This window comes from Muntiacus reevesi, chromosome 2, assembly GCF_963930625.1.
Source record: "Muntiacus reevesi chromosome 2, mMunRee1.1, whole genome shotgun sequence".
Classification (NCBI taxonomy): Eukaryota; Metazoa; Chordata; class Mammalia; order Artiodactyla; family Cervidae; genus Muntiacus; species Muntiacus reevesi.
In genome coordinates, this window is record NC_089250.1 from 121,392,494 (window position 1) to 121,410,596 (window position 18,103).

Here is an 18,103-nt window from a genome sequence, read left to right on the forward strand (position 1 = left end):
TAAAAAACACGGATATGTATCTGTCTTGAAAATGCTTGTAAGAAATCATGATAAAATCTTCGATCTTGTGATTCTGAAAATTCTCTGCTCCCTCCAGCTGTCTTTCCAAATAAAATCTTAAATAATACAGTTTAAATCCTTTACTGGGTTCTGTAATCTCTTCAACCAAATAGACGGAAGTTGTTTTATATAACTTTCATTTCATGGGGAAATGTGGGAAGGTATTTAATATTACCTAAGTAAGATCAGTGGGTAAATGCCATTTACCCCAAACCAAATGGTACTGTCTTCAGGGAATTGTCAGAAAGTCAAATGATATACCAAGAAAGCACATTTGTATAAGCAAAGCCCTTCAAGCACAGCTCGAACATGTTCTTTAAGAGGAGGCTCCAAGCCACTTGCTAATAGTTTCAAGTGTGAGGAATAGAAGTCTTTCTTACTTTACAGTCCAAAGCTTCTGAAGAACTTCAAGCACAATTTTATAACAAAACATATACTGCTCCTAAACACACACATATATAAAAAACAATGGAATGTTAATTGAATACCAATATCCACTTTCAGAAAAGATATTTGTATTTTTAACCACAAAGCACCTAAAAAGAAGTGCATAAAAAAGGTTAACATTTAACCAAGAACTTCTTTATATAAATACATTTTTTAAAGCATCAGGAAGATAAACAGTAATAATATAGTCTTTGGTCTAGAATTAGTTAACTGAAGAGGGGGGAATCTGACTCAATATCAGTCTCTTTATATCTTTATTGGATGAATCAAATTTAAACTTTTTAAAGATGTAGCCTCAGATCTCTTAGGCAACCCTAGTTCAAAGGAAATACTTCATATCATTGAACATTGCCTTAAAAAACCATAAAAAAGATTTAGGGGTACCTGTTTGTTTTCATTATCCATATTCTCTTGACCCTTCAATGATTAGTATAACTAATATCTGTTATATTTATGCTATCTTTTTTATAACATGCCAATGACTGATACTTTAGTTGCAAATAAATGTCCTAAAATTGCCATTCATAAATTTATGGAAAATAACTTTAGGTACATTACTTAAATAACATAGCATTATGGACTAAGCATATGTTTGGGCATTATGAGACTTCAATTTCAGATTTGGTTCCTACACTTGCTCTCTGACAAAACAAACTTCATTGCTCTGAACTTGAGGTACTTCATCAATAATGTCAGAGCATAACTTATGTTTACCTCAGACAGTGAGAATTCAATGAAATTGTGTAGGTAAAAGAGCTTTACAAATTGTAATGTGCTATACAATGTATGTTACAATGTAATGTTCATTCTTATATCATTATTGCTCTTGAGAGTTTATGTGGTGTGACTTACCTTTGTTTGGATCATTCCACAACGTTGTTCTCTCATTTGGCCCACTATATTCATGATGTTGAACTGTAACAGGATGACAGTAATTTTGTATTATCCAGAGAGGGAAAACACAAAACCCACAGATGCCTAAGGAGTACGCCACACTTCCTTCCAGTAAAAGATATCTCAAGATTTAACTAGCAAGTTCTCATTTTCAGTCATAGGAACATGTACTATGTTTAACCTAGTCTAGTGAATAAGAAAGACTTGTTCAAATGGGTTTCCAGGAAAAAGCAGGAAGCAATCATTTATAATAAGAAATGTTCTCCAAAAGAAATAACAACAAATTTGCCCCTGTGTATACTTTCTGTTCTCCAAAGGGAGAACTTAAAGCAGCATTGTGATTCTGCAAGAGTCTGAAGCATAGAAAACCTTTTCTGGCCACAACAGTAACACAGCTGTTTCTCATATAAAGAGCCCTCTCAACTCAAGTGGAGACCCTGAGCAACAGTTGGCCCAACACCAGATTCTGCACCTGTGCTCGGAGAACAGCACTACCCAGTGTGGTCGCTAAGCTGGTGCAGGTCTGCAAAAGGCTGTTGCTAGACCAAAGTGAGATAACTCCAGAAACTGGTAATAAGTGTTTAGAAAATCTTAATGGCAATCTGACAGTGGTGTAGCACCAAGCAGCCTCATCAGTGGAACAGGATATAGACCAGATCAGGTGTTGTTCAACTTGCTTAAAAAGTCACATGTGGTGCAAGCTGAGGACCAGTCGTGTGCAGTAAGGCCTTGTGAAATTTAAGGTTTGTCAACTGTCAACTATCATCCAAAAGTACATAAAAATCAGAGAAAATTTAAGTATTCATTTATTTTTATAACTTTTCATTACTATAACTTAAAATTTTAATTAATCCTTTAAATATTTTATATTGAAATAACTATAGATACATAGTAAGTTGCAAAAAATGTACAGGGATCATTTTCATCTTTTCACCTAGTATTATACCACCTTATACAACTAGAGTATAATATCAAAACCAGGAAACTGACATTGGTATAGTTTACAGCCTTTTCAGATTTCGCCAGTTTTACATGCAATCATTTGTCAGCATAGGCATACATGTGTTATTGTATACAAAGTTATCACATGTGAAGATTCATGTAACTGCAACCACAACCAAAATGCATAACTATACCACCTTCCTCCTGTTATCTATTAGAACTACCCACCCACTCCAATCCTCAACCCTTGGCGACCAGTAATCTGTTCTGAATCTCTACAGTTTTGTTGTTTCAAGTGGATTACATAATGGAATCATGTAATATACAACTTTTTGAGACTTCTTATCATTGCTAATTGTTTGAGATTCATGCAAATTGAGTATATCAATAGTTCATTCCTTTTTATTACTAAATAGTATTCCAAAGTATGGATGTGTTAAAGGACATTTAGGTTTTTTTCCAGTTTGGGGCAATGATAAATAGATCTGCTATGAACACATACATACAGGTTTTTATGTGAACAGAAGCTTTCATTTCCATGGATTAAACACCCAAGAGTGTTATTGCTAGGATTATATGGTAAGTTTAGTTTAGTTCTGCTTTTGTTTTGTTTTTTTTAAAGAAATTTAAAAACTATTTTCCAGACTGGATATTCCATTTTACATTCATCCCTATAAGCAATGTATGCTGCTGCGGCTCACTTGTGTCTGACTCTTTGAGACCCTATGGACTGTAGCCCACCAGGCTCCTCTGTCCATGGGATTCTCCAGGCAGGAATACTGGAGTGGGTTGCCATTGCTCCTCCAGGGGATCTTCCTGCCCCAAGGATCAAACCCATGTCTCCTGCATTGGAAGGCAGATTCTTTACCACTGAGCCACCTGGGAAGCATAAGCAATGTGTAACTAATCCAGTTTTTTTTCAAATCTTCATCAGCATTTGGTGTTGTCATTATTTTTTATATTAGCCTTTCTAGTCAATATCTCGTGATATTTCATCATGGTTTTAATTTCATTTTGTTGTTGTTGTTCAGTCGCCAAGTTGGGTCTGACTATTCTCAATCCCATGGACTGCAGCATGCCAGGCTTCCCGGTCCCTCAGCATTTCCTGGAGTTTGCTCAAACTCATATCCATTGAGTCAGTGATGCCATCCAACACTTCTCTTTCTGCCTACAATCTTTCCCAGCAACAGGGTCTTTTCTAATGAATCAGCTGTTTGCATCAGGTGGCCAAAGCTTTGAGCTTCAACATCAGTCCTTCCAGAGTATTAGGGGTATTTCCTTTAACATTGACTGGTTTGAAATCTCTTTGATTTCATTTACCTAAAGACTAATGAAGTTGAGCCCCTTATCATGTGATTGTCATTGATACATCCTTATCATTGAAATTTCATGTCTTTTACCTATTTTCTAACTGAATTGCTTGCTTACTTATAATTTTGAAGTCTTTACAAATTCTAGGTGTGAGACCTTTGTTGGAAATGTGGTTGCAAACAGTTTCTCCAAATCTGTAGCTTGTCTTTTCATCTACTTCATAGGGTCTTTCACAGAACAAATGATCTGAATTTGCTTTCTCCCTAATATTAGTGATGGCAAGAATGTCTGCTCTGACTACCTGTTTTCAATACAACACTTGAAGTTCCAGGTAGTGCAATAAGACCAGATAAAGAAATAAGAAACAAATGCATTGGGAAGGAAGAGGTGTGTGTCTCTACTTGCAGCTGGAATGACCATCTATGTAGAAAATCTCAAGGAATCTAAAAACAGAACAAAACAGGGCAAAAAAACCTCTTAGAACCAACAAGTGAGTTCAACAAGATCACAGGATACAAGATCAACATGAAGAAATCAACTGCATTGTACATACACGTACATACAATGAACATGATGGTAAAAACACAATACCATTTACAGCTTGAAAGAAAATGAAATAAGATACATCTAACAAAACACGTACAGAAGCTGTATGATGAAAAAAGCAAAATGCTGATGAACGAAATCAAAGAAGACCTAAATAAGACATACCACATTCATATTGGAAGATCCAACATAGTAAAATTCATCCTATCAAAATTCTTCAAGCTTTTTTTAATAAACATAGAAAAGCTAATTTTAAAATGTATATTGAAAGACACAGACTTATAATAGCTAAAACAACTTTGAAAGAGAAAGAATCACTCTCCCTGTGTTAAGATTTCCTATATAGCTACAGGAATCCAAAGTGTAGTAATGGCAAAAGGATACATACATAGATCAGTGAAACGGAATATGGAACTAGAAATAGGCCCCAAACAAATATTCAAAATCATTTCTGACAAATGTGCAAAAGCAATTCAGTGGAGGAAGAATAGCCTTTTCAACAAAGGAAACTTAATAGCTGGACATCGTTAGGCAAAAAAAAAAAAAAGAACCTTGACTTAAACCTCGCCCCTTATAAAAAATATTAACTCAAAATGGACTACAGACTTAAATATAAAACATAAAACTACAGAACTTTAAGAAATTACATAGCAAAAATTCTTTAGGATCTAGGTAAGGTGAAGAGTTCTTAAACTTGACACCAAAAGGACAATCCTTAAAAGGAAATGATAAAAATCCAACTTCATTGAATTTAGAAACCATTGTTTCTTGAAAGTCTGTTTTATAATTTATAAGTTAAGATTAGGCAAATTATGGAAATAAATTTGTATTATTCATTTTTAACCTTAATTTACTGACAGCAAAAGAAGTGTCACTGGATTGTCTTCTCAAGAAAAGCACAGCTTTTCTGAAGATAGCTTTAGTGGTTAACCAAATAATAATAATGGAAGTAACTTCAAAGATATGAAGACTAAAAGAGTTCATTTTAATTTTACCTAGAATTATGATTTGTCATATATTGAGTTTTAGAGCATTATTGATTGTGAATTGCTAAAACCACACTTGTATTAATTGCAAAGATATACTGGCTAACATAGCAAAGAAACCATTAAAATTTACTTGTCACTTGCAGAACAAAAGAAATAGGCTTCAAGACAAAAGAATTATTTTAAAGAATACTAAATTTAAAATCTCATGTTCAATATTTCACATGAAACATAAATACTTTGCAGACTTACAAAATAGTGCTTTGAACTGCTAAGATTAAAAACACATACACAACAACCAGACAATGGTAATAGAAGTCATACTGAAAGTGTTTTATTCAAAATTTGGAGTGAAGGTGTGGCAGAAAAAGATAAAGTCCCATTTTCTAATGAAATCACAGTGTGACAAATTCAGGGACTGGCTAGTGATGCAGAGTGGTACCAACTCACGAAACAGAAGTAGCAAAGTATTTACCATCGCAACTTATTGAATAAGAGCTACTGCTAGTATAATGACTCAGTATATGCGTGATTTGAACATGAAGTGATAAGAAGGAAGAATTTTTCCTTTTCTGTTTTATTACTGGCAATCACAACTAACTAATTTTAAACAGCACAAAGTTGCTCACAAATACGGTGTTTCCGGTAGTCATGTATGGATGTGAAAGTTGGACCATAAAGAAAGCCAAGCATCGAAGAACTGATGCTTTTGAACTGTCGTGTTGAAGAAGACCCTTGAGAGTCCCTTCGACTACAAGGAGATCAAACCAGTCAATCCTAAAGAAAGTCAGTCCTGAACGTTCATCGGAAGGACTGATGCTAAAGCTGAAATTCCAATACTTTGGCTACCTGATGCAAAGAACAGACTCATTGGAAAAGACCCTGATGCTGGGAAAGATTGAAGGCAGGAGAAGGGGACAGAGAATGAGATGCTTGAATGGCATCACTGATTCAATGGACATGAGTTTGAGCAAGCTCAGGGAGTTGGTGATGGACAGGGAAGCCTGGAGTGCTGCAGTCTATGGGGTTGTAAGGAGTCGGACATGACTGAGCGACTGAACTGAACTGAATTGAACTAATTTTAAACAGCATGAAATTGCAAAGTACTACATTGTCATCAAATGTAATTTGGAGCTTAAGTTTTGTGTAGGATTATATTCTGATAGTAGAACTGTGATGACAAGAAAACAGTCTGAGATAGTCACACAGATTAAAGAATTTACCCCGAATTTGAGTCAGTTCTAGTGAGGTGGATGAACCTAGAGACTGTTACACAGAGTGAAGTAAGTCGGAAAGAGGAAAACAAACATCATATGTTAACGCATATAAGTGGAATCTAGAAAAATGTTACTGATGAACCTATTTGCAAAGCAGGAATAAAGACACAGACATACAGAACAGACTTGTAGACACAGTGAAGGAAGGAGAGGTTGGGACAAACTGAGTCAGTAGCACTGAAACATATATATTACCACATGTAAACCATCTAGCTAAATGGGAAGTTGCTATATAACACAGGGAGCTCAACTTGGTACTCTGTGACAACCTAGAGTGGTAGGATGGGGCGGTGGGTGGGAGAGAGATTCAAGAAGGAGGGTACATATATATACTTACAACTGATTCACGTTGTTGTATGTCAGAAACCAATACAACATTGTAAAGCAATTATCCTCCAATTAAAAACAAATTTTTAAAAATAGTCTTGCTACCAAAAAAAAGCAAAACATAAACCAAAGAACCCCTTCCGGATGAACAAGACAGTGTGTTTAGTGATAAGGTAAGTATTTTTTTTATTTTGTGAAGGTTAATGTGTTAAATTTTGGACTATTCACTTCATTACATAATAATATGGTAACTGATATTTAACAACTGTTACTGTATACTGAAGATGGTTAGAGGGGAAAGTTCTACTGAGAATGTTTCAACTACAGAACAATCTCAGTTTTTTGTCAAGAGAAGAGCCAGCTTATTCCCAGTGCTTTAAGGATTTTTAAGCAAGCTTACTTAAAAATAAAACTGACTCTAAAATAACAGTAAAAAGAAATAAATCATTACATTTTCTCAAATCATCATATCCTTTGAGTTACAATTGATAAACTAATCTTAAACTGTCAGTCACACATGGCTGATAAGCAGCTTGCAGCATTTAAGACTCCCTGTGTGAGTTACACAACACACAAACTGGTCTGCATCCTGTTTACCAAGACCAACCCACTGTCATGCACTTGAATGTTTCTGAAATACATCAAACTGCTTTGAAAGTTTCTAAATGCTTACTCTAAATTTCAGAAAACTTATCTTTCTGCAAATAACAAACATTCACAGATTGGTGCTGGTCCAAGACCATACTTTGAGTACCTCTGGTGAACAAAATTTCTGAAAAGAGTAGAGATGGGCATCAGTAAGGATACCAGACATCTCAAGCCTCTGTGGAAAGCCAATAAGCCAACAATGGATGCATTTCCTATTTCTAAACCACTTTCCATCAAATCTAAGCATCCTTAATTGTAAAATACATCATTATTTCACATACTGCTAAGAAAAACACTGTCATTTAAGCTGACAGATGACTTATTATAAAGCACATTTTGAGTTTAAAAAAGGGGAAAACATGCTCCTTAGAAGCATAAAATACAATATTTATAGTTTTTATAGTTTCTATAAGTTATATAAAATAAAAAAAATATAAACAAATTAATTATGATGAATATATAAAATAAAAATTATGCTAATGTATTTTCTGTTAAAAGGATAAAACAACATTAATTACAGGAACAGGTAACATCAGATTCATAGTACTGAAATTTTCAGCATTTTTTTAGTATTTTTGTCTTTTTTTTTGACCACCCAGTTTATATTCATTGTAATAAAACTCTCAGTTTGCTTTGGGAAACCGTTACTTTTTTATTCTCAACCTCATAGCCTAGAGTAGTCCTGACTGACCTTAATGGACCAGCATCTCCCACAGTGGTTAGTTTAGGGAAAGGGCTATAACTGAATCAGGAATAGGGAAATACTAAGAGATATTGGCTCAAGCTTCTGAGAAGAAGAGACTTCCTCTATCCTTTAAAGAGTCCCTGGTAGAGGACATTTTTCTATCCCTGATATAATGAGATCTTAGGATGGAAACACGTAGAACTTTCACAACCAATTTGTTGTCATAGGGGAGACCTGGTCACTGTTAGGGTATAACTATATATAGCCTGATAGAGCAGTGATTTAACATTTATGCTGATAATAAGATAACCGCAGAATTTGCCTATCAGGGCAAATGCCTCCCAGCCCTTGTTGCCTTATGACTGAGCTGCGGACTTTTCTACTCCTTGGAGACATGGTGAGAGGCACCACCCTCCCCAACCCAAGTGCCTGCTAAGTAAACAAATGTCTTCCCCTCTTCACTTCTGCAGCACAGGAAAGCAGTTCAGTAAAAGCAGGCCTTCTGGGGCACAAATCTAAAGTCATGTTCCCTAATTAATCAATCATAAAGGTAACAGTAAAATCACCACATGTCTAATTCTTGTGTCTATCTCTTAGCTGGTTCCAAATTTAGGAAGAAAGTAAAGAATAGTTAATGGTTGACTCAAACGCAGCAATATTATTATCCTTATTTTATGTATAAGAAAACTAGATTTCAGAGAAAATGAGCAATTTGTACAAAGTCACCAAAATCTAAAGTGTGTGGCAAACTAGCAGTCAGACCCAGGGACCTCTCATTAATTCTGAGGTCTACTTTTTTCCCCAAGGTGCTCACATGCATGTATTTCTATTCATTAAAAACAGACACACTTTGGCCCGTCCGCAGTGACCCACCGGTTAAGAATCCATGTTTTCACTGCAAAGAGCATAGGTTTGACCCCTGGTCAGGGACACCACATGTTGTGCAGTGCAACCAAAAAATAAATAAATAGGCACACATCATTGACATTCTTTAACAAGACTAAAAACTGTTTATGTGGGTGGAAGGAAGAAAAGAAAAATGAATTCATATTTACTGTGCACTTATTGCACTCCAGATATTGTCTGAAGCCATTCATTTGCATTATGTATTTAGTTTAACCCTCAGAACCACCTCCAAGAACCTGCAGCAGTTAAGTGAGAAGCAGGTATCCAAAGCTGACATGCTTTCTATTGACTCAGTTGCTCTTGAAGGCCAAATATTAGTCTCCAGCTATGAGAAGGCTGTTAAAAGCACAGTGTTTACTAACAGCGTCAGTTTATCTGCTGAATTCATACACTTACTGAAAAGTTCTTTTCAATGGCACAGAATACAACATCCACACACAGGAACACCCCTGTCCGGCCCACGCCTGCACTGCAGTGAACAACGATGGGTCCGGTGAGGTGGCTCTTCCTCACGTAACGAACATACTTTATAAAACCTTCTGCTGAAGTAGGAGTGCCATGGTCTGGCCAGTTGGTGAACTGCAAGTGTTTTACAAAGTGACTAGCTCCTGTCTGTGGGGGCGGGGGTGGGGAGGGAGAGAGACAGGGAAGGGGAGAGAGAGAAGAGAGATTTATCAACTTCTCATATTAGAGATCTTCTTTTAATTTATAATATGCCATAAACAGTAATAATAATGGCTATATGGTAATACAATAATAAAAATAAGACTACTAACAGGTAACATGAATTTAGGACTTACTCTGTAGGAATGGTACTAAAAACTTCATATGCATTATTCTCATTTAATTCTCACATCACCCCTGGGGTGGCAGACACTGTGTTATCCTCATTTTACAGAAGAAAAACTAAGAATTTGAGTGATTTATAGATGTATGCTAGGTCAGGAGGCTCATATGTTTAGAGCTGGGACAATAAAGTAGTCTTTCCAAGTCTAACGCTACCAACTTTCTTCTGCACCATGAGAATGCAGAAGAAACCAAACAAACCAGGAATCCAAAACAGTGAAAAATGAGCTAACATGTTAGGAATAATATAGAAAAGCCAAGATATATCTTGGCTTAAATATTATGATGTGCTGTGCTTAGTCACTCAGTCGTGTCCAACTCTTTGTGACTCCATGGACTGTAGCCCGCCAGGTTCCTTGGTTCATGGGGATTCTCCAGACAGGAATACTAGAGTGGACTGCCATGCCCTTATCCAAGGGATCGTCCCAATCCAGGGATATAACCGAGGTCTCCCGCATTACAGGTGGATTCTTTATAGTCTGAGCCACCAGAGAAGCCCAAATATGATACTAAATTTAATTAAAACAGGTAGGTGCTGTCAAGTTGCTTAATCGGGGTTTGATGGGAGGCAGTCTCCGCTGGCAACCAGGACAGGGTGGTTAATGACCATGTGAGTAGACTTTGGTCCTTATTCTTTCGCTGAGCCCCCTGATAGTGGAGTTATGGAACTCTCCCTGGGGTTGACAGATAAAATGCTTTGAGTTTACCCATCATTATTCCAGAGGGTTCACCCCTTCCCCAATTTGGAACCCTCATTTTACTTCACTGGGCACTCTTGTGAAAAAATTCAAGAAGGATTTCTCACTCCTCTACTTCTCCTTAATGCACCACTTTTTTTCCTAAGTTCCAAAGAAAAATACCATTTTCTATGACGTTAGAAAATAGAAAGACTCAAGTTTGAATCATTGGTACATGAAATTGGATGAGGCAAACGATGCTTAAAAATCGTGTGAAGGAACCAAATTGAGGATAGATCTCAGTCCATCACATATTTCAGGAATTAAATCTTTCCTACACTGTTGACGCCTGAGAATCTGCACAAAGGTGGGTATCACTGCTTTCCTGACCCAGTACCATGAGGCAGATTCTTCAAACATCAGCCCCATGGTTTTGAGGTTTGGGAACATCAGCCCGAAGGCCACCATCTTAGATCCCTTTGCCAGCTCCACAGGTGGACCTGAACATTTGAACCTTTTCAGACAGATCATTCCTCTGGGCCTTCCACCTGACCTGTATTCTCCAAGCATGCTGTCCTTCTCCTGCCATAGCACGTTATCACATGTCATTTAGAACTGGTGTCTTCGTTTCCCACTAGACTGTGAGTACTCTAAGAGTTGAGACTGTGTCTGCTTTCTATCTCCAGCATGTGACACAGTACTTGATTTATATCAGGGAATCAAGTGTTAGGACAGTGAGGCATTAGGCAAATCCTTGGGTGTACAGAGCAAACACAGGGCCTAGCACACAGCTAGCAAGCCCGACATCAATGTCCAACATTATTATTATTCTTGGCCTCCCTGGTCACACCAGTGTGTGACCTCACGCTCCTCAATTCTATCTTTCTGTCTCTCTCCCAACTTTATCTCTTCAACATCTCCCTTCTCACTCAGACCCCAGTTCAGTTCAGTTGCTCAGTCGTGTCCGACTATTTGCCACCCCATGGACGGCAGCACGCCAGGCTTCCCTGCCCATCAACTCCGTGAACTTGCTCAAATTCATGTCCATCGAGTCAGTGATGCCATCCAACCATCTCATCCTCTGTCATCCCCTTCTCCTCCTGCCTTCAATCTTCCCCAGCATCAGGGTCTTTTGCAATGAGTCAGTTCTTTGCATCAGGTGGCCAAAGTATTGAAGTTTCAGCTTCAGCATCAGTCCTTCCAATGAATATTCACGACTGATTTCCTTTAGGATGGACTGGTTTGATCTCTTCAGGCCCCCATGCTACAGTAAACTCTTGGAAGGCATCATCACTTCCCTAAATGCTTCTTCTACTTCCTTGCCTAGCCTCCATGGGTACTGCACTCTGCGGTTCTCTCTAATCCAGGCCACCTATTCTCCTGTGTTCCAGGTACTACAAAATCTAGAGATTAGTTGCATACTCCTTGCTGCCCAACACAATTTCCAATTCATTATTTCTTCTTGTACAAAAACTCCACCTCTTTTCAAGTTTCATACCTCTTAACTTCGTCTTCTCATCACTATCACCTTACCACAGATTCTGACAGGACAAATTTGGGATCTCAACAGCCAAACAGACACTCTAGCCTCACATTTTTATTTCTCTCTTAAAGAGGAGACAATTCATGTTTTCTAGTCCTCACAATGTGTTTACTCCTTGGACTCACCATCACCTATAATGGCCAGTATAAAAAATCTTCCAGTTCTTAGATTCCACCATCATTTTCTGAGCAGAAACTCTTATGCTACCACTTTATCTCTCCTTCACCTCCAACAATGTGACTAGATGGAATTCTTCTGCCATTGATGTCCTCTATTTCCTCCTAGCTGCTGATTCCATTCATCTCCCTAAGTTTAGACTTATGACTGACTATCTAAATCATTCTCTTACCAAACTGTCAACTCCATTCATCCTTTGAATCTCGCCACATATCCTGAGCAACATCCCTCCCTGAATCAGTTCCATAATCTCTGCTCAGGAATCCCATGGTTAGAAAAAAAAAAAAATCACATAGTTGCATATTTTATTGTTATCGCAAATTATGGGTTCCAACCTCAGCACCTTCAGCAACCTTTTCCTGATCATTGCCTGTGCTCCAATCAACTTCTTTGGTGATGATTCCAAATCTCATCACTCTTCAAGTTTCCAATTTAACTCCCACCCCCTTCATTCTTATAGAACACATGTATCACCTACTTGCTAATCAAATGCACTTAGAGCAATGTAACATCACTTTCTCCTATAAATCATTCCTTTGCTATTTTCCGAGTCTGTTACAGCAAGAAATGAATTGTTCTATGGATTATTTTAGACCAATACTTCCCAATATTACTTTCTTCAAGGATGGGCTGCCCATATGGTAGTCACTAGTAATATGTGATTAAACACTAGAAGTGTGGCTATTGCAAGTGAGGAACTAAATTTGGTATTTTATGTAAGTTTAAATGATTTAAATCTAAAACAGTCAAATGTGGCTATCACATTGGACAGCATAATTTTTGAACACTCTTTATCAGTCACAAGTCGTAAGTCATATAAAGTCTGCCAATTTTATCAGAAAAGCATCAAAGTCCTTGCTTTCTACCTAATTGCTAGTTGCCCTAAGTTGATCACATACCCTTCTTACTAAATTTCTTCGATATCTTCTAATTATCTTCATAATAAAGTTTGTGCTCCTTAGCTGAAATCCAAAACATTTCATGTTCTGGCTTTCTCTACTTACTTTCTTGCTTCATCTCATCTCTCATTCCTCCCTGGTATTTGAACTTTTACATTCCAGAATCTCTTAACTACTTACATCTCTCTGTACGTATGTCCCATGCTATTTTATACCTTCATCATCTACTTACTGTTTTCATTTTCCTCACTTGGGTAAATTCTCAATACAGATGTCACCTCCTCTAGCAAATCGTCTGCCCAAACCCAAAGGAAACCTCCTTTCTGCACCCCATACAGATCTCAATATTACCATCCATTGAGCACAGTAACTACAAGTACCAGTGAGTGCACCGAACAATTTGCTACTCAGTAAGGAGCACCATGCCTAGCCCAGTGATTATCAGCATATGTTAAGGACTTCATCGTATCTGTCCCTCTCAGCAGAGGTAGCCAAAGTACACCCCAGGATTAGGTAATGTCCAATACTCTTTCTCAACTGCCCCAATTCCTCTTTTCAATTATTTCATCTCTCCAGTCAGAGTTTGGTTAGGCAGAAGAAGAAATGGTGTTGTCTTAGTTTCTGGTACCAGGGAGAAGTAAAAAAAAATTACTTTAAATAAGTGTCCCCAGCTATGGCCCACCTGACTTCTAACTTCCTATCCTGACATGTGTGCGTATATAAGGAAATATATATCTAATGCTGATTTTATTTTTTTAACTTACAGACTTCTTAACAACTTGAAACAATCGAATGATGAAATACTGAAGTATCTGGTAGTTCTCCAGGAAGATATGACAGCTTTTCAATTCCAAAGGTTTCTTCACAGAAATAGGCCAGTAATGGTGGCATTTGGTAACTCCACATTCTTCCTCTTTGGTTATCATGGCAATAACATTAGAGTTATTTTCCAAAATCATTTGCCAAAAGTCATTCGTGGTAGTTGGCAGTGGTCCTTGGGTAGCAATATAGTAATACTCTTCTCCAGAATTGACTATTTTAATATAACTGGCATTGATGTAGTCCTTGTTTTCTCCAAGAGGAACACGTGTTGAATCATCTATTACAAAAACAGAAGAAACATATAGTAGATAAAGGAAAAGCAGGATATGCAATACATGCAGATTTCACAAAACGATTTCACTAAAGTAAACCTATTTATCTCTTTGACCAATAGAAAAGATGGCATAGGAGTTTCTAGAAATATACAATTAGGGTAAGGGTTTTTTAAAAAAATCTGTTTCTCCTAAAAAGAGAAGAATGCCATCAGTATCCAGACACCTTGAGAGATTTCTGTTACATATGGCACAAGTAGGAATAGGCCGAGAGGTATCTCCTAGTGTATAACTAAACACACCAAAGGAGGAGCCCTCTGAAGGAGCAAGTGGATGAATGGCATTCTCCTACAAATTCAGAGAACCTGAAAGCTCAGAACAGCAGTAGCCAGAAAGGAACTAATGTTTTTGAAAAAAAAAAAAAAAAAGATTGCGATAGTTGAGTAGATGTAAATTCTAGGATTATTAGAATTCTATCAACTCCCTGCACACAAAGTAGCCATCTTTTATGTCCATTCTCAGATTTCACCTGGTGAAGTAGCATGCTCATCAAAGCAAAAGTATTGTGGCAAAAGGATGCTACAAAGGGGATTTGCTCAAGGTATGGATTATTATTAACAAATATGAGAGGGGAAAAGTCAATAACGTGGCTAATAAGCCCCACTGGCCCAGGAACCCTCTCTTCACTTTATGTAGACACCTGGAGCTCTGGTTCCATCACTGCTCCCACAGAGAGAATAAAAAGAGGGTCTTTCCCTGCCATGCCGTGGTCTCACCAGCAGTTCCTCCCTAGTACTCAAGTCAGGAGGCCCACTCATCTACCAAAAACACTATGACCAAGATCTCTCAACTGAGCTTACACCAGTTCTGACAGAACCTTTCTCAAATTCAAAAATAGCAAACATAAATCTCTCCTTGTAAATATGAAAAGACAAAACAATCACTAGATATATAAAGATACCTAGTACTCCACAAAAGGATACCATTCTGAGAAATCACAGCAAATGTCTTCCTTTCTATAAGAATACTTTAAAAATTCTTATTTGTATTTTAAATGAAATCTGAGCAAACATTATTTTATTATTTAAAAGGATGATATACATATATATGCATGTTTATTGACATAAATTTGCTACATTTTTAAATTACAAAGGAGGTAAAAGGGCATTAAACTGAGATCTTTCATCATATATATGTATATATGCATATATATCATATATAAGAGTTTCTCTGGTAGCTCAGAAGTAAAGAATCTGCCTGCCAATGCAGGAGATGTGGGCTCGATTCCTGGGTGGGGAAGATCCCCTGCAGAAGGAAATGACAACCCACTCCAGTATTCTTGCCTGAAAAATCCCATGGACACAGAAGACTGGCAGGCTACTGGCAGTTCATGGGGTCACAGAGTCTGACACGACTGACCACAACACAGCACAGTGTTTATCAAAATGCTAGTAGGGGCTGTTTTATTATCTAAATTTTTACAGTAAATATGTACCACTTTGTAGTAGGAAGTAACTTTATTTTCAAAGGGGGAATTTAAGAAGTAAAAATTAAACAATCTAAAACAATAAAAGCTTGCTTTCAAATAAAAACCACATTTTATCAATTAAAAATCCCTAAAGTGAGAAGCAAACAGAAAAACAAATTAGTAATTTGACTACAGCTTAAGGAATTTTCCCAGAATCAAAAAAAATAGATGAAAAAAAGGACAATAATTATTGAAATACTGAAGGATGCAGAACACACAAAGGGAATATATAAAAGGAAAGGATTTCAGAAACAAACTATAGAACACAGGCATACCTCGGAGACCACACAGGTTTGGTTCCGGACCACCACAATAAAGGGACTATCGCAATAAACAAGCCACATGAATTTTTTGTTCCCCAGAGCATATAAAGGTTATGTTTACACTATACTGTAGTCTGGCAAATGTGCAATAATATTATGTTTATATAAAACGAAGTATGTATTTTAATTATGAAATACCCTACTGCTAAAAAAATGCTAACCATCATCTGAGCCTGCAGCAAGTTGTAATCTTTTTGCAATAGTAACGTCACAGATCACTGACAGTAGATCACTGTAACAGATACAATAATTATGAAAAAGTTTGACATATTGCAGAAATTACCAAAACATGACACAGAGACATGAAGTGAGGAAATGCTGTTGGAAAACTGGTGTTCAACACAGAGTTGTCACAAACTTTCAGTCTATAAAACAACATACCATCTGCAAAGCACAATAAGGCGTAGCACCATAAAACCAGGTATGCTTGCATTCAGCAGGAGAGAAATCGCTCTGGTGGCCACAGGGGAAATGTGGGGGTGGTGGTGTAGTCTCAGTTCCCCTCAAACAGAGAATTCAGTGCAAACACGCAAGCCGTGCATCACCTCATCTGAACTTCAAAACAGTCCTTTGAAGAGTCGTATTATTATTCATGCCTTTCAGATAAGGAATCTTTATTCAAAGTACCTACGTCATTTGTTCCATATTATGCAGCAATTCTTCTAGACTCCATAATCTACAAATAATTCCATGATTTGCTGCCCTTCAAGGAATACTCAAGTTTTCAGGTGGAAAGTCCTTACCAAATACCAGCTACCATTAATGAAGAGAGCCACTAGGAGTGAGACCAGCAGAGCATAAGGTTACCGTGACAGGAAGCAAAAATTGTGTTAGTAGATCACTAGCAGTAACAGTGAGGCTTCCCTGGTGGCTCAGACGGTAAAGAATCTGCCTCCAATGCAGGAGACAGGGTTTCGATCCTTGAGATGAGAAGATTCCCTGAAGAAGGGAATGGCTACCCACGCTACAGTCCATGGAATCACAGAGAGTCAGACACAACTAAGCGACTTTCAGCTTTCACTTCAGAGGTGACAGTGCCTGGGGCCACTGTCATTTCCATCCCTTGACTCCTGACTCCTGGCTGTGGCAGAAATAGCATCATGTATTGGGCCCATATTTGGAACAAATATAACCTCTTGGCGAACACTGCTCCAACACTGTGAGGTACTGCCACCTAGCTGGTACCGTTACTGTGTCTACAAAAGGTCATTCCGCTGCTCTATCAAGCCAGCTGCCGCAGAATAATGAGGACTGTGTCAAGACCAGTGAATTACACAATCATGGGCCCACTGCCACAAGTAATTTGCCTCTAAGTGAGTTCCTTGATCAGAAGCAAGGCTGTGTGGACTACCATGATGGTGGTAAGGCATTCTTCAGGTCCATTTGGTAGATTAGGTAGAAGTTTGGATGCAGGGAAGGCAAATCCATATTGTGTCTGTTTTAGTAAGCAAAAAAGCATTGTTTCTTCCATGACAGAAGCAATTCAATGTAATCAACCTGTCATCAGGTAGCTAGGGGGCTGATCACACTTGGAAACGGTGTCATATTAGGGCCTCAGTGTGGGTCTCTGCTACTGGCAGATTGGGCACTCAGAAATGGCCATAGCAAGGTCAGCCTGGTGAGGAGAAGTCCATGTTGATGAGTCCATGCATAGCCTCTATTCCTGCCAGCAAGTCTATTTTATTCATTAATCCATTGGGTAAGGACAGGAGTATTTGGGAAAGAGTCTGACTAGTATCCACAGAATAGGTCATCCTATTCACTTGATTGTTAAAACCTCTTCTTAAATCACCCTTCAATGAACATTCACAAAAGACACAAATATATTCATGGTTTTGCCCTTTCAGAGAGATCTATACACACTTATCTCTCCCAGATTTCCTTGTGATCAACTTCCCAGTTATGTTTCTTCTAAGTCTCTGACCATCCAGCCAAACAGCGGACCACAGCCCATGAATTAATAAAGATTTGTACCTCTGGCCATTTC

General features: G+C 37.8%; 1 protein-coding gene across 1 annotated transcript in view; it reads right to left on the reverse strand.

Moving 5' to 3' along the window:
- PTPN20 (protein tyrosine phosphatase non-receptor type 20) overlaps positions 1-18,103 on the reverse strand; it is a 61,009-nt gene that overhangs the window by 15,597 nt on the left and 27,309 nt on the right. Inside the window, exons 6-9 of the mRNA XM_065919210.1 lie at positions 13,936-14,270; positions 9,426-9,641; positions 1,360-1,422; positions 441-502 (exon numbers count right to left, since the gene is read on the reverse strand). Coding sequence (XP_065775282.1) covers positions 441-502; positions 1,360-1,422; positions 9,426-9,641; positions 13,936-14,270 — 676 coding nt within the window. The remainder of the gene's footprint in view (positions 1-440; positions 503-1,359; positions 1,423-9,425; positions 9,642-13,935; positions 14,271-18,103) is intronic.